Below are 17,600 nucleotides of genomic sequence, written 5' to 3'. Positions count from 1 at the left end.
AATAATAAATTTCATACCCTTAGAGGTCCTTTTATTTTGGCTCCATCGCACTTAAAATTCAGTTGATGAAAAAAATTCAAGTATTTGTCTTAAATTGGTGGCCACCACTGTATATAAAGGTCAAATTAATATATAACAACAAAATTTATTAGTATACAAAAAAGTTTTATTAAGAAAAGTGCATGTTTATAAACTACACCACCATAGTGGGGGAGGTATAATGGGTTACGGCAGTTGTTTTCAACATACAAAAATATTGTCCCAACACCCACCGTGTTTTCAGAATCACTTTCTGAGTCGACTAAACGATGTCCGTCCGTCTGTCTGTCCGTCCATCCATGTAAACCTTGTAATCAAACTACAAGTCGCAGGTTTAAAGATAATTCGACAAAATTTGGCACAAACCTTTATATTGCCCCAAGGACAAATGCTATTGAATTTGGTTAGAATCAGCCCAATATTTATCCTAGCCCTCATACAATTGGCCTATTTGAAAATAGTTAAGCTCTCATAAATATCTTAATTATAAACATATTCAAACCAAATTTAGCACAATTAAGTTTTATGTAAGCCGAACTCTCACGACCAAATTTCGTGACGATCGGTCAACAATATTCCATAGCTCCCATATAAGCAACATTCTCGAAAATGTTATTAATATACATAAATCTCAGAAATATGTCAGTATCCAAACAAAATTCAACACAAATATGTTTCATATATTCGCAATTCATCCCACCAAATTTTGTGACGATTGGTCCATAATTAGTCATAGCTCCCATATAAGGCCCACTACCGAAAATTTGTGTATTCAAATAAGATTCAACACAAATAAGTTTCATATCAAAAGAAAACTCTTTATAATCATATACTCGGTGTAGGGTATCGCGCTTGCCCGAATATACCATTTAACTTGTTTATTAAAAAGTCTTCTTCGTTGCTTTTCACAACGAAATATTAAAATAAAAAATAAAATAATTCAAATTTAAAATATTTTTTAACACTTAAGTAGTTAAGATAGAAGGATGAAATTTTGGCATGTGGTATTCAATATTTGGATCTTTAACTCACTATTTTTTAAAAAAAAAATTATTGGAAATCTAAAAGGATATTCGAGGATAAAAATTTGAAAGGACATTTTTGACATCTTTTGATCCTTACAGGATAAAATAAAAATAATACGAAATATTTTACAACTCTTCTTGGTCATTTGATACCAAACTTGAAATAGTAGGATTATCAAAAGTATTTTAAAACATTTTTTTAAAAATGTACTTCTCTGAAATTTGATGTCCTTTTAAAAGGACATCAAGTTTAGTTTATTGTTTCAGACGTATATCATGCGGTTCGTGTCTAATATTGAGTGTCGTACGGTGTAATTCCTTTAAGATTATAAACTTTAAATTAGATTCATTCTGAATAACCAATTTTTTATGCTGTGGCTTGAGTTGAGTGAAAAAATTCTTTGCCAACTAACTATCTGTTGCTAGAACCGAAAAAATTATTCAATTAGCAACAAATTTTAGAAGAAAACTTATGAAGAAATTCCCGAAAATTACCGACAAGCATTTCCCCGAAAATTAACAAAAAAAAATATTCCCGGGAAATTTTTCCCGCGTAGGAACCCTAGTAAGAACCAATCCTGTATCGGTCCATATTTGACCAAAGCAACCATATAACATATAACAACTTCCTTCCTTATCAGATTAAAATTCGACATAAATAAGCCTGGGGTTTAAAATCGACATACCAAATGTTATGTAGATCGGCCCATAATTTTTCATAGCTCCCATATAAATACCGATATGGAGCCAAAATTTTACATGAAAAAAAGTTAATAATTGTATTTCATGAGTTACAAAATATTTATTTTGATAGATATCCCACTCTCATCCCTCTAAGCGACCACAAAGGTGTTCAAGGAAAATATCTAAGCTTTCTTTTGAGGAAAAAAATTTAAAAAGGGTCCATTTTGAAAAAATTTTATGTTTTGAGTTACAAAACATTTATTTTGATAGATATGTAACTCGAGGGATACGAGTAAGCGACCATATAGGTCTTCGAGGAAACTATCCAAGCTTTCTTTGAGAAAAAAAAGGCAAAAAAGTTTTTGATTTCGGAAAAAAAAAACTCAAAATTTTTTATGTTAAATTTTATTTTTCGAAATATTGAAGAAATACATAGCTATCTAAAATATTTGGGATAAATTTTTGCTAATAGCAATTGGTAATAAGTTACATGAATGAATAAAAACACCTGCTTGGCCAAAATGTCAAATTTTGACCCCCTCTAACTCAGATTTCTCGACCGATCTTGTTGAAAAATTGTGTCTGAGTTACTATCCAATAGAACTAACCTTGGTGCAAATTTCATGGTTCACTTTACATGAAATCCCTCATATAGATTTAGAAGATAGATGAGACAGCTTCAAATTGTCATAACTCGTATGTGCTAAATAGTTTTAGTTGCATTCCAATGTTGTCCAAACACTTTCATTAAAATTATATATTTTTCATATTTTTAAGATGATTAAATAATGAATTTACAATTACTTCTTTGACATTGTTTAAATGCAAGGCCAAATACTCATTTCACACATAAATACATACATATGTATGTACATTAGGGTAGCTTTATTTTGGACTTTTTAGATTTCTGAATGTTCCAATTGTTAAAACAAGTGTTTAAAGTTTCATTCTCTGTCATCTAAAAATCAAATGCTGACAAATTTAGCAAAACCGGTAGCCTTTAAAGTTTCGAGATTTGGTTCTAAATAATAATATTTTCCAAATAATTTTAAAAATTTAATAAAAAAAACCCATCCCAGTATGCAACAAAGCCCCGAAATTCAAGTAATTGAAAATTTTGTTGAAATTCGACATGCATGCATGCAAAAATTAAAAAAAAAATTTTAAAAATTCAATATTTTTATCAAACAAAAAACATATGGCTTGAATTTATGTTTCCTTTTTACCAAAGAATGCTGTTGAAATATTGACTATAATTCAAGGCTTGAATTACACTTGCTTTCAACTTGAATTCGAGTAAAAATGTTTATTGGGATTATTTCAATAGCATTCTTTTTACTGGAGAATGGAAACATAAATTCATGCCATATGTTTATTGCCGTGTAATCAACATATTTGGTAATACAAAAACTGTATTTGGACCGATTTTGTATCAACATATGTTTTTTTACTCTAAACTTCAAACCCAATAAGCACAAAAGACCCAAAAATTCAAGCGCTTGAACATTTTGTTGGAATTTGACTTGACTTGAATGCAAATGTATGCTATTGAAATAAATTGTAATACAACTTTAATTCAATTGCCTGACTATAATTCAAGGTTGAAAGGCTTGCTTTCAACTTGAATTTGAGTAAAAATGCTTATAAAAATTTTATTATTTAAAAGTTATTCGATTTTGCTCAAATTTTCAACATTTTTTGATGGCGGAGAACAATTTTAGAAAATGATACATTTAAAAATCGAAAAAGTGCAAAATAAGGGCCACCGTATTGTACATATTAGGGTATTCGAATTATTCGATTTTTCACTTGTTCGAATAAAACGAATAATTCGAATAGGAGATTTTAACTTGTTCGAATAATTCGATCACACGTTTAAAATTAATCGAATTATTCGAATAATTTAAATTGTGAAGAATCAAGTTTTGATGTCGGTTTTTTATACTTTATTGTTAAAGAAAAACAAAAAATAACGTTAAGTTATAGATTCAAGTATTGCTAATGATAAAAAACATTCGAAAACAAAGTCCATCATTAAATTTTCATCAGAAATATTCTGATCAGATTAACTCCCGAACAATCTACAAAACAATTGACTAGCAAACCTTTAGAACTTTTTTATGTCGTTCATTAATTTGGGTTTTAAATTGAGTAACTAATTCTTTAGTAAATTAATTATTCACTATTTCTAAATTGTATTATACATCAAGCTCTATCAACGTTGCCGAATCTTTGCTTAATAAAGTGGTCTTTGGGAATTGCACAATAAAGGGAATCTGTCCAAAGTTTGATATCATTGTCAGTGATCGTGGCTAATTTGAAGTCAGGCAGTGCATGATTGACGCATTTACAAATACGCATAAAGTTTATTACCATGTTAGACAAAGTGTTCAACGATGTTCAAAATCATGCTTTTCTTGGAACAAAACGTTAGTTTGCAATATTTGTGTTTATCATTCGATTTATTAAATAGTTTGCAACACTTACGTACGCGGTTAATAATATCACTTATATAGATATATTTTAAGATCATGGCCTTCATCTATTTCAATGTAATCATTATAAATGTCATCCTTAATATCACTTTCGACGACCGTTTCAAAATCACATTCAACTCCACTTTAATCTAAGTTAATATTTTGATTACTAATTGCGATTCTTCTAATATTTCGCCAGCTAAATAAGAAATATTTTATTACGTACCTTTAATTTTCATTGGTCCTAAATTAAAAATGTTGAAAGATTTGTTTTTAGAATTGTACCTTCGTGCAGTAATATTTATATATTTATAGAAAGAGCTATCGGACCACTCATATACAGTGATCGAAAGACTCCCTTATCTTTAGTTATTTGTCGAATTTCAGAAACAATAAAATTTTTGTGAGTCATTATTATTTATTTAAATTTGTAATTATGAAAAATTTTAAGCAATTTAATAAATTTAAATATAATTGAACATTTATTCGTTTTAATCGATTATTCTACATAAAATTGTTTGAATTATTCGTTATTCGAAAATGGCCATTTTTAAATTGTTAATCGAACGATCATTAGTCGAATGAATACCCTAGTACATATATGTACATATACTAAACAATACTGAATGGTAGTGTAATGAATACTGATGTTCATGCTGTGTCCAATTTTAGGACACTGGAACACCCAGTAGAAATTAATACTGAATAAATGAAACTTTTGTTAAATGAGATTGAAGACTGAGATCAGTGATTTAAAATTCAAAAAGTAATACAAATTCATTATAAGAATTAAAAAAATAAATTTCTGCCTAAAATTTCCTAATTATTATTTTTTTTTAAAGACATCTTACCAAAAACCTTAGGAATTGCTTGATCATTTTAAGAGCCTTAGTTTATTCAATTTCCAATACCCAGAAAAAAAATATACAAGTTTTGAACATTATTATTGCCAATTTTATTTTTAATATGATTGCGGTTTAATGTTTAAGTTTATCATTCACATTATTGTAGCAATCATATATATGATTTTAGTAAACAAATAAATGATTTTGGCAATCATGTTCATGATGAATCATTATATCATAATAAAATTGTTCGTTCTCAACATAATGTGGTAAATCCTTCAACATAACAATGATTGTCACAAACATATACTTATTTACTTCAATCATATGTATGATTACTACAATCATGTGAATCGAAACTTTAATATATTATAGTTACCGCAATCATATAAATAATTATAGTGACCATAATATGGTTAAAAAATCTTATAATTCCGAAGTTATCACAAAAGATCTGTGTTTCAGCTCTGCGCAAATTAATAAAATTGTGGGATGTATTTAATTTTTAATCCTTGAAAGTAAAATTTCCCATCGACATTTTAACTACAAAAATATGCTGTATGTTTAAACATACATATTTATTATATCTAGCAATATATTTTATTTTATTATTGTTGTTTATTAAAATATTAAACAATTGTTGTCATATTTAAATTGTGTGTGACTGTGTCTGTATCTCTGTTTATTTATTATTTATTATCCTGAATTGTTTTCATGCATTTGTATAATAATTTAAGTATTTATTATTGCCATTGCCACCTTTTTGTGTGTGGATTCAATTCAGTTGAGTTTGGTTTGGGTTTTTTGGTTTTGGTAATTCGAGTATGAACTACAACTAGTTTGTTTAACTATTCATATTTTTAATTCCAAATGCATACGTCTGCATGAAGGTATTTATTGTAATAAAAACAATTAAAAAGTATTTACAAAGGATGTCTTAACTGTGTAACAACAGTCAGTTAAATAGCTAAACATACGAAATGTTTGTATGTTTAAGAAATAATTTTAATAAATTTTGTGAACCAAAAAATATATATCCATGATATTCGCCAATGTCAAATAGGATTCCAAGTTAGCCCATAATAGAAAAAAACTGTTAAAATTTGAATTTTTAATCTTCACTTAGCATTAATTATTTTGTGAAGTGCCGCTGAAGCACTTGCCGCTTGCTCACCGAAGCTTATTGTGAATGTGTTTCATCAGTTTCAACGTGCGAAAGGCGGTTTCTGCGGTTATAGAATTGTAGGCATAACTTCATGAAGATTGTTGTAAAACTCAACAAGAGCTTGCAAAATCATTGGCAGCTCCTTTAGCAGCAATTTCAAAATTAAAGTCGAGATACCTTGAAAGACGATTCTGCATGTCCGATATGATGCTTGAACGCAATAGAAGAAAATAATTTTTGCACCGAATCAAAACTTGCGATGCAAATGAGATAACGATTAACCGAAGCCGATTAACGATTAACCCGAAGCGTAAATGATCGTATGTGAAGCCCGGCTAACCAGCTGAATCGACACCAAAGCCAAATATCCATGGCGGTTAGGTAATGTTCTGTATTTGGTGAGACCAAAGGGATAGTAGACCTAATGAGCTGGTGAAATCTTGCCAGAACATCACAGGGAACCTGTACCGAAAGCAACTGATTCGTTTGAAGCAAGCATTGACCGAAAAATTCCCAGAATATGCAGACTTTTTTTTTTTTTCAAAATTGACTTTTTTTTTGCGGAAAAGAATTCTTAGGTCTTTTCTTTGACGAACTTTTTGGTCGCTTAGTGGGGTACGAGAGGGATATCTATCAAAATAATTGTTTTGTAACTCAAGACATAAAATTTAATTTTTTTTTGCAAAATCGAACTTTTTTTCAAATTTAAATTTAAAATAATTGAAGAAATAGCTATATAAACTATTTGGGACACGTTTTGCTACGAACAAAAGGTAATAACTTACATGGATGAGAAAAAAACCTGCTTGACCAAAATGTCAAATGTTGACCCCTCTAACTTAGAGAGTTCTAGGCAGCTTTTGTTGAGAAATAGTGTGTTGGTGCAAATTTCATCCCGAACGGATGACATCGATTTCAAAAGTTGGTTCACTTGACATGAAATCCCCCGTCTGTATGTTGAAACCAACTTTCCGTAGCTCCCACATAACTTACATACATGATTGCTATTTAAAATCGAGAGAAATATTAGAAAAAAACCAGGACAACCTATTTTTTATGTGCAAAATTTTTATTTTTAACGGCTTCATTTTCAAATTTTAAAAATTTTGTTAAACAATTTTTAGAATTTTTTCATCATCACATTGGGATTCATTGACAACATAATAGGGAATAAAAATGTGAAAAAAGTATGTCTATACCTCCTATAGTTTTTCCGTACCTGCTATATAAATTTTGCGATTTTCGAGAAAAACTTATTTTTGGGCCATATTTTGGCGATTGAGCCCCAATTCCTTAATGTTATTAATTTCAAGTAAAATCTGTTCAGAATATTATAGTCCAGGTAATTTAAAAATATAGTCTGAAAGCCTAAAATCGGAAAACGTTTACCCTTAAATTGTCAAAGGTCAATTTTTTCAATATTTGGAATTTCTCATGAAAATATACCGAAATGTTATATATTTTTGGGCCGATTTTGATGAAACTTAAGAAAAATATAACATGAAGTCTAGTATTTATAATAACAGCACAAAAATGGAAATTAACCCTTAATAGCACTTGGGGTCCAAATGACCCTGAACATTTAAAATCACGAAAAACACAGTAATTTTGCTTTCAAAAATTTGAGCTAGTTGGGCCCGATCCTGCGGGTTTTAAAATTAGTAACTAATTCTTTACTCCCTAAAATTTATGTTTCGAAATCAATTCTAAAATCATACAGCCTTTTTTTTACTAAATAACAAATATTTTATTCCGTACCTTTTATTTTCATTGGTTCAAAACCTAAATTAAATATTTTGAAAGACTTGATTTTTGAATTGTAACTTATTGCAGTAATATTTATATATTTTTGGAAGGAGCTATTGGACCGCACATCTACAGTGATCGAAAGACTCCCTTTATCTTTAGTTATTTGTCGAATTTCAGAATTAGTATAATTTTTGTAAGTCATTATTACTAATAATTCGATTAAACAAACGATCATTAAGGAGTGAGATCGAAAAATTCTTAACACACGTTTTTCATTACATTTTTTAACCCAAGTATTATTTGAATTTTTTTTTGATCAAGTTACCTTTGAAAAACATGTCAGTTATTATGTGTAATGTCAATTATATTAATTTTTTTGTTAATCTGATTAAAATGAGTGACCAGAAAAAAGTGCGTACTGAAATTATTAAATATTTTCAACAAAACCCAACTTGGTCTTACAAAAAGTTGGCCAAGCATACAAAGGTCTGCCGTCAAACTGTTTCCAATGTTATTAAACAGTACCGGGAGAACTTGTCAGTTGATAGAAAACCTGGTTCAGGTAGAAGGAATGGTCCACATGATGTTTCTAAAGCCAAAAAAATAGAACGCATTTTCAAAAGAGCTCCCAACACATCCGGTAGGAAAGCAGCCCGGTTAGCTCAGTGCTCGGACTATTTGGTACGAAAAGTTAAAGCTAATGCAGGTTTAAAAACATACAAGGCTCAAAAAGTTCCTGACAGGAACGCTACTAAAAATTTAGAGGCCAAAAACAGAGCACGGAAATTGAAGTCAAGTTTTATAAAAAAATATTCTTGCTGCATAATGGATGACGAAACGTATGTTCTGGCAGATTTTTCGCAACTTCCAGGTCAAAAATTTTATGTTGCTGATGCTCGAGGGAATGTTGAAGAAAAGTTTAGGACCCAAAAGCAGACAAAATTTCCCAGAAAGTTCTTGGTATGGCAAGCAATATGCAGTTGCGGCAAAAGAAGCCACTCATTTGTTACAACGGGCTCTATAAATACCGAAATTTACATCAAGGAATGTTTACAAAAAAGGCTGCTTCCATTCATAAGACTTCATAATGTGTCCACTTATTTTTGGCCTGACTTGGCATCCTGTCACTATGGCAAACAAGCCCTTGAGTGGTACAAGAACAATAATGTGGTATTTGTACCAAGAGAGGCAAATCCTCCAAACTGCCCGGAGCTAAGGCCAGTGGAGAGATATTGGGCTCTTGTTAAAAGAGAATTGAAGAGTACAAAAAAGGTGTCCAAAAGTGTGGTAGATTTTAAACGGAGATGGACTACATGTTCGAGCAAAGTGACAGAAAGCACTATAAAAACGTTAATGGAAGGGTTTCCGAAAAAGGTTCAAAATTTCATCACTAGTGATTAAAACTATAAAAATAATTTTTTTTGTAAATTGTAATAATAATTTCAATCAAATAAAAAAAAAATTAAAGCTGTAAGTTTAGTGGTTTCTTTTTTATAAACATATATGTATGTTAAGAATTTTTCGATCTCACTCCTTACTCGAATGAATACCCTAGTAAGTCATTAATATAGACAACATGGGTATCCTATTATAGATCTTTCAAAGACCTTTGAAATGCCGTATATAAGGTCAAGTCGAACCTACAGTGGGTGAAAATCGACATCAAGATTTTTTACCCCTATTTGTTTTTTAAATTTGTTTTTTTTAAATATTTTCAGTAATAAATTTATTTTTTTTAATTAAAAAATTAGATCATAGGGTAACATAGAGACGAGACGGAATTGTTAAAAACCTAAGTCTATTGTCAAAAACCTAACTCAATGAACAACAAAATACGGTAGTCAATGTATGTTGTTGTTGTATCAGACTTCTGATTTGTTGTATTTTTGTTGAATTAGATTTTAACCCATTGAAGGTCATACTTGGCTTTATATACGCCATTGCATAATAATTTTCAAAAAAAAATATGAAAAAAAGTATTTTTATACCCTTCACCTTCGTGAGAAGGGTATATATAAGTTTGTAATTTCTACATTTTTCATTTCCGACCCGAGATAGCGGAGTCGATTAAACCATGTCCGTCTGTCTGTCTGTTGAAATCAATTTTCTGAAGACCCCAGATATCTTCGGGATCCAAATCTTCAATAATTCTGTCAGACATGCTTTCGAGAATTTTGTTATTTAAAATCAGCAAAATCGGAACACAAATAGGCTGAGATATGAGGAAAAAATAACCTCGATTTTTGACCTATATCTGGATTACTAAGACATTAATATAGTCAATATGGATATCTAATGATAGATATTTCAAAGACATTTGCAACGACGTATATAAGACCATAGTAAGTTGGACCTACTATGGGTAAAAATCGGAAAAAAACCCGAATTTTTTTTCACAAAAAAAAAATTAAAAAAACAAAAAAAAAATTGTTTAAAATTTAAAAAAAAAAAAAATTTTAAATTTAAAAAAAAAAAAATTTAAATTTAAAATAACAATCGAAAAAATTTTTTTTCCAAAAAATTAAAAAAACAACTGAAAAAAAATAAAATTTTGTTTACCTAAAAATATTCAAAATTTTGCAGTATAATTTGGTGAAGGGTATATAAGATTCGGCACAGCCGAATATAGCACTCTTACTTGTTTTATCTAAAAATATTTAAAATTTTTATTTGAAAGCATGATTTGGTGAAGGGCATATAAGATTCGTCACAGCCGAATATAGCTCTTTTATTAGTTAAAGTTGAGTTTGTTTAACAAATGTTGAAAATATCCTTATAAGTATTTTCTGCACTATAGCTACCTGTATCGTTATTTACTGTGCACAACAATTATGTATTTGTTAAATATTTTAAACAATAGCTGCAATGACAACAACAACAATAATAAATTGTTGACGAAAGTAACACAAACAACAAACAAAAAAAAAGAAATTCAATAATAAATTGTTTTATACAATAGAGTATTAAAATGCTGTTCATATTGTTGGTAATACATGTAGTAATTCTACGCAGTTAGTGTTGAATGAGGAGAGAGTAGTTTTTGTACATAAAAATTGCAATAGTTTTACCTGATACTCCTGGGTGGCCATCATTTTATGCCATTTATCATGCTTAAGTCGTAAACTGGTTAATGTATAAGTTGTTATAAACTCTAATCTGGCATCATTTGACAATGGCAGACAACCACCTCCACTGTAAAGGATGTTGTTGGCAGTGGTACTGGTGGTGCTACCACTGCTGCTGTTGCTGCTACTTCTGGTGCAAATGCCATTTGAGCTGTTGTTGATGTTGTCAGGGATGCTGGTGCCAGTCATGCTTAGATTGTTATGAATAGTTTGCTCTGGCTGTTGTTGCTGTTGCACAGCATCTTCTGTTGATGCTGCACTTGCTGCAGAAATTTCATTCATTGCCACGAAAATTTCAAATTTATTAAAATCTTCTTAAAGTCTTGTAAACACTGTGTTTTTTTTCTCGTTATGCTGTTGTATTGTTCGGTGGCAAACTTTAATTAAACTGTATATGCTAACCGTGTTACTATGTTGGCAGCACAAACGTCTTTGCCAGAGAGAACCTTTACAGCTAGTGAACGTTGGGAATTTAACTGGTGATGAATGACCCCGACTGTGGAAAATATTTGAAACATAAAAATGCCCATTATAGTGAAAAAACCAGGAAAAATAGTTTGCTGGTGTAAGCAGGCGGCATACCAAACCTATTCAAATACTCACACACCACATGATACTCATACTTTTTGCACATACATTCAATAATATCGATCAAACTTCAAACTTCAAACTTTCTAATTCAAATTAAAAATTTGTTGCATTTCCTTGTCTACGTACCCAACTCTCATACGTACTCGCATTTACAGCAAATGGCATTTAAATAACGAGGTTAATGCTTGCCGGGAATCACATAATGAAGTTTAATTCCAGTCCAGGCTTCTTTGCTGGTTGTTTTCAGTTTTGTTTAATTAGAATCATGTTTTGTTGCATCATCATCATCATCGTCATGCCTTTAACGCGGTAATTTCCGCTTGTTTTAAACGAAACGGATGTGATTTTGTGCCTGTGTATGAGTGCCAAAGTCAGAGGACCCAGCTGTTCTAGGAGACTGTTCCGAACTAGTGATTTTATCAATCATTTAGTGAGACAAACTGTATAAATATTGGAGTATGACCATAAAATGCGGGATTTACAATAGATTGCGTATCTTTTGAATGCGGTTTTTATTTTTAATAACTAATATGTCATTTTCAAGGGTACCTACGTATCTGTCATTTATTCTCACCTAGTTATTGAATATTATAGTATAGTGTGCTTCGAAAATGTCGAATTTTGTGCCAACGTCATATGCGGGAAGTTTTACTTTACTTCCTTAATTTGAAAAAAAGTACCGCTTAAGCACACCGATTGCTCACCAAAGCTTGTGTGTTTCATCGTTTTCAACGTGCGAGAGATGGTTTGTGCGGCTCAGAAGTGGTGATTTTGATAAGGAACACAAAGATCGCCCAAACAAGCCAAGAACTTTTGAATACGAAGAATTGAAAGCATTACTCCATGAAGATTGTTGTCAAATTCAATTTCAAAATGTGCATCCAAAGCAAATAAATTGGGTGTCACACGAGAAAACTTGAAAGACGATTTTTCATGCTTGAACGCTAAAAAAGAAAATCGTTTTTCACCGAATCATTACTTGCGATGAAAAATAGATCCATTACGATAACCCGAAGCGTATGCGATCGTACGTGAGTCCGATCAACCAGCCAAATGGAGACCAAAGCCAAATATCCATAGCGCAATTCTCTGTATTTGGTGAGACCAACAGGGTCCTATCTGACCAGACCATCACACGGAACCTGTACCGAAAGCAACTGATTCGTTTGAAGCTATCATTTGCCGAAAAAGACCCAGAATATGCCGCCACACATGAAACCGTAATATTCCATTATGACAACGCTAGCCATCATGTTGCACTGTCTGTCAAAAAGTATTTATAATGAAATGGTTTGGAAGTTATGCCTCAGTCCAGACCTTGCCTCGTCCGAGTACTATTGGTTTCGGTTTATGCAGAACGCTCTCTCTAGGATACTCTTCACTTTGGATATTGGCTTGATTCGTCCTCAAAAATTGAGTAGTTCTTTTGACTCGGAATCTATATGTTGGCAAAATAATGGGACTATGTCATAGCTAACAATGGCCTATACTTTGAATGAATGTATAAAAGCCAAAAATTTGAAAAAAAAATACCGCATTTTTAAGTCATACCTAAGTTACCTAAAGTAGCTACTGTCTAGATTACTTAGGGACACTAAAGTAATAATTGTCTTCATGCTAGATTACATATGATGTACAAAGTAACCATTCGACTTATCTTTGCACTACAAACAGCACATACACAGAGAAAACAGATTCGTGATAGCAATCGAATGATTCGGTTGCACACATAGAATTTTTCAGTTCTAACAACAGAAAGTCAGTCTATAAAGAAGAATTTCAGTTGAGGCAACCAAACATTAGTTACAAAATATTGTAGCCACAACTGTAAAATTCGGTCACTAAGATACAATCAGTCGATTAGCAACAAATTCTATTGCTATCACGAATCTGTTTTCTCTGTGTACGTGTGAAATGAAGAAAAAATCAGTTGATCCTAGAAGATCTTTAGAGGAGTTGAAGTAATCCTCAACTAGTATTGAAAAAATCACAATTTCTTGTTTCATTTGTGTCCAATGACTTTCAAATCCCTGTAGTACCATTAATATAGATGTAGCTCCAAACTACCCAGCAGTTCTAGCAGACTGCCCTGAACTAGTGATTAGTTACATAACTAGCTACGTGAGTAGTTAGCTGAAGGGTCAATTGACCCTTTTTGATTACAATGAGACTGTCTGATAGCCCAAAGTAGTTAACGCATTTTATTCACATACCGGTAACATAGAGTCAGTTACCTTATTATCTATCTAACTGGTTACTTGATCAACTAGTTATTTTGAAATGTACGGTTGCAAGTGGAAACTAATTGGTCTCAAATATGTAACCAATTGCTTGTAAACAAAGTTTCCTCCTACAACTCTCCAATAGATTGCTTCAGGTGGGTAAAAAAAAAAGCTTTCAATTTAAAGTGACTACACTATAGGTTACTTAGAGACACTAACGTGACAATTGACTTCACGCTAGTTACATGAAATGTCAGTACACTTAAGCAAAAATAAAATAAACTGTATGAAAATTATATCAACACAATTCATATAAAACCAGTTTATACGAATTACTTACAAAACGTTTAAAGTAACTACGCTCTAGATTACTTGGAGACACTTAAGTGACAATTGACTTCACGCTAGATTACATGGGATGTATAAATTGACATCTATCTGATCTACAAAGAACACATACGTGGCAAATAACCCAAAATATATCAATTCGAGTAGGGAGACATTAACTGCCTGCTTAATTACAGGGGCGCGAGTCAGAGTTTTTGACGTTATGTTCCCTTGTATTTGTTTGTTAAGGGAAATGTTAGCAAGGTGGCAGGCATTAACATTTGCTACAATGTTTTGGAAAATTCTTTATATAATAGCTGTGCTTTCCGTTTCTTTGTTTTTTTTTTCATGGATATTTTATTTGTATTGATTAGGAAGGAAATTATATTAAAGATTTGAATTTAATTTAATTTTTATGTGCAAAATGTAAAATGCCTTTGGGCTGTTAATATCTAAGACACTGTTATGCAATGTATTTTAAATTAAAAGGTTCAACTTATATATTTTGATTTAAAATACTTAAAAGTTTACAAAATTCTAAATTGTTTTAGAATATTATTCACAGATATTTTTTGTTATTAAATCATAAAGCACACAGGAAAGGGTTATATATGGAATATCATAGTGGGTAAATGGGCTCCACAGCTTTGTACACATTTGAAGAAATATTAAATGACCATCTATATATATAAAAACAAGTAAGAAATTATGGTCGGTCAAGCCCGACCATATAATACCCTACACTAAGTAAAAGAGCAACAAAATTTTTCTTTTAAAATTTCAATAATTTATATTTTTGAGTGATTTTCAAAAGTGGGGTTATATGGGGGCTATGACCAATTATGGACCGATCACCATGAAATTAGGTCGTGTGATTTATGTCTATATTAAAGTTAAGTATGTTGAATTTTGTGTGTATACCAACATTTTTAAGCGATTTATGCACGTTAAAGTGATTTTCGGAAGCGGGTCTATATGGGAGCCATGACTAATTATGGACCGATCGTAACAAAATTTGGTGACATGAATTTTGTGTATATAAAACTTATTTGGAGCAGAATTTGTGGAGATACATATATAAATTAAACCTTTATGACCGATAAAGTCCAATTTCGAGGGGACATTTGTATGGGGGCTAGGTGAAATAGTGGACCGATTTCAGCCAGTTTCAATATGCTTGGTCCTTGAGCCGAAAAAATAATATGTACCAAATTTCATCGAAATATCTTCAAAATTGCGACCTGTACGCACAAGGTTTACATGGACAGCCAGCCAGCCAACCAGACGGACGGACATCGTTTAATCGACTCAGAAAGTGATTCTAAGTCGATCGGTATACTTTAAGGTGGGTGTTAGACTAATATTTTTGGGCGTTACAAACATCTGCACAAACGCATTATACCCTCCCCACTATGGTGGTGTAGGGTATAATGAAATGGTCCATGAATGTAATGTCATCACGTGAGAACGGCTGGAGTGATTTGGCTGATTTTATTATTCGATTCGAAATTTTCAGGATATGGTTTGTAAAGAAAAAAAAATCGAAAATTCTTGCTAAAACCGGTTTTTTTGAGTCCTGTCAACTGTAATAAAAAAGCCCCCTAAAGTATGCAGTATAAATTCATATATTTTATTTGCAAATAAATAAGAACAGGTAGGTGTATGTGGGTTGGAGAAACTTGAAGAACTAACATTAGTAAATGCCATCGGGCGAAGCCGTTGCGGTTAACTAGTTTTGAATAAAATTCTTGATATTTTATTTCAATGACAGATTAATTTTCAAAATATTTTTATTCTGTACCACTGCACTGTGGTTTGGAAACAATTCGGTATCTCTGGAACTATTTGAGATTTTGTTAGGAAATTTTACATGGTTGGAAATTGCATTTTGCATGCACATTTTTCAAAGGCGACAAGGTTTGTGGAGCTTCTGAAGAGTAAATATAGCCCATTTTGTAGAAGTATTTAATGTTGGTGAAAACCTTAGGACTTGTAGATTGATAATTAAATAATTTGATAAATTTTTCGGACATAATTTACCCTAAAAATTAAAAAAATAATATTATGATGATTTTCTATGAAGAAAAATTTAAAATTTGAATTTATGTAAAATTTTAAGCGTTAAAGATATCACAACAAAATTTTGAACAAATGTAGATTCAAATGTCCTTAAATGAATGGCATTAAATTTTGTTGACATTTTTATTTTTATATACCAAAATTCCTAAGACGGAGAAAATGTGTTCCAAAAACTGAGTTTTTTGAGAAAAGTGTCCACTGTGACTTTATTTACTGCGTGATAGTAAAACAACTTTGTATGTATTTAAATATTATATAGGGTTATACAAATGTGGAGCTTTTTCGAGGATCTGTGCTTTTTGTTTTTTAAAATTTTTTTCACAAAAAATTAATTTTTAAATTGCCAAGTTTGGATAGGTCTGGGGGCTACTAGGTCCGCTTAAGTGAGCCAAATTATACTTCATATGCTTTTGTATTAAGTTCTTTTTCCGGATCATGTAAAAATTCTATATAGTTCGGAAGAAAATGTTTTTCTATCAAAGAAAAAATATTTGGACTTTTGTGGAAAAAATCGTAAAAAATACGGCCCTTTTTACATGTTCCAACTTTGGACGAGTGTAACTTTTAATAGGGACGAGCTAACTGTTAGCAGGTTTTTATACCCTACACCACCATAGTGGGGAGGGTACAATGCGTTTTTGTGCAACGCCCAAAACTATTGGTCTAACACCCACCTTAAAGTATACCGATCGACTTAGAATCACTTTCTGAGTCGAGAATTTACCTAGCACTGTTATTTACATTCATAAAAATGTTATCATGTAGGCAACATGCTTTTTTATGAATTTGTATGTTAGGTAAATTCTCAGCGGACTCAGTCATGATTTTTAAACACTTCTTTCTTTATTTGATATATAGATCTATTGTTAATCCTATAAAAGTAAAATGGATAAAATCGGAGAATATTTGGAACCGCGGTCACCAAAAAACTGGTGTAGGGTGGGTAAAAATGTTGAAAATTAAATTTTCAAATACGAATATCTCCTAAGCTAAAGGAGATAATTGATAGTTAATCGGAACACAAACGAAGAAATAGGATCATTTTAAAAATTGAACATACCCGAGGTGTCCTACTTTGGGAACCCCTGGTCCCGCTCCTGGTGGTGTCATGAGGTCCAAATTCAAAACTTAAACTCCTCTTTGCGCATGAGAAGTTTCATTCAAATTGGCGTAAGGGTTTAGAAATTACAGATTTATTTCCCTCTTTTTTTATTCTCATACCACTGTGCGATGTCCGTCCGTCTGGCTGGTTCGCTGGCTGTCCATGTAAAC

General features: G+C 31.4%; 1 protein-coding gene across 1 annotated transcript in view; it reads right to left on the bottom strand.

Annotated features, from left to right (window-relative positions):
- The window catches only part of LOC135953842 (dynein beta chain, ciliary), a 148,583-nt gene extending 137,192 nt beyond the window's left edge, over positions 1 to 11,391 (bottom strand). Inside the window, exon 1 of the mRNA XM_065503858.1 lies at positions 11,053 to 11,391. Within this exon, the coding sequence (XP_065359930.1) occupies positions 11,053 to 11,391 (339 nt within the window). The remainder of the gene's footprint in view (positions 1 to 11,052) is intronic.
- Positions 11,392 to 17,600: the final 6,209 nt, after the last annotated feature.

This window comes from Calliphora vicina, chromosome 1, assembly GCF_958450345.1.
Source record: "Calliphora vicina chromosome 1, idCalVici1.1, whole genome shotgun sequence".
NCBI classification, from domain to species: domain Eukaryota; kingdom Metazoa; phylum Arthropoda; class Insecta; order Diptera; family Calliphoridae; genus Calliphora; species Calliphora vicina.
The sequence above is the reverse complement of the archived record's forward strand: the minus strand, read 5'-3'. Positions and strand labels throughout refer to the sequence as shown.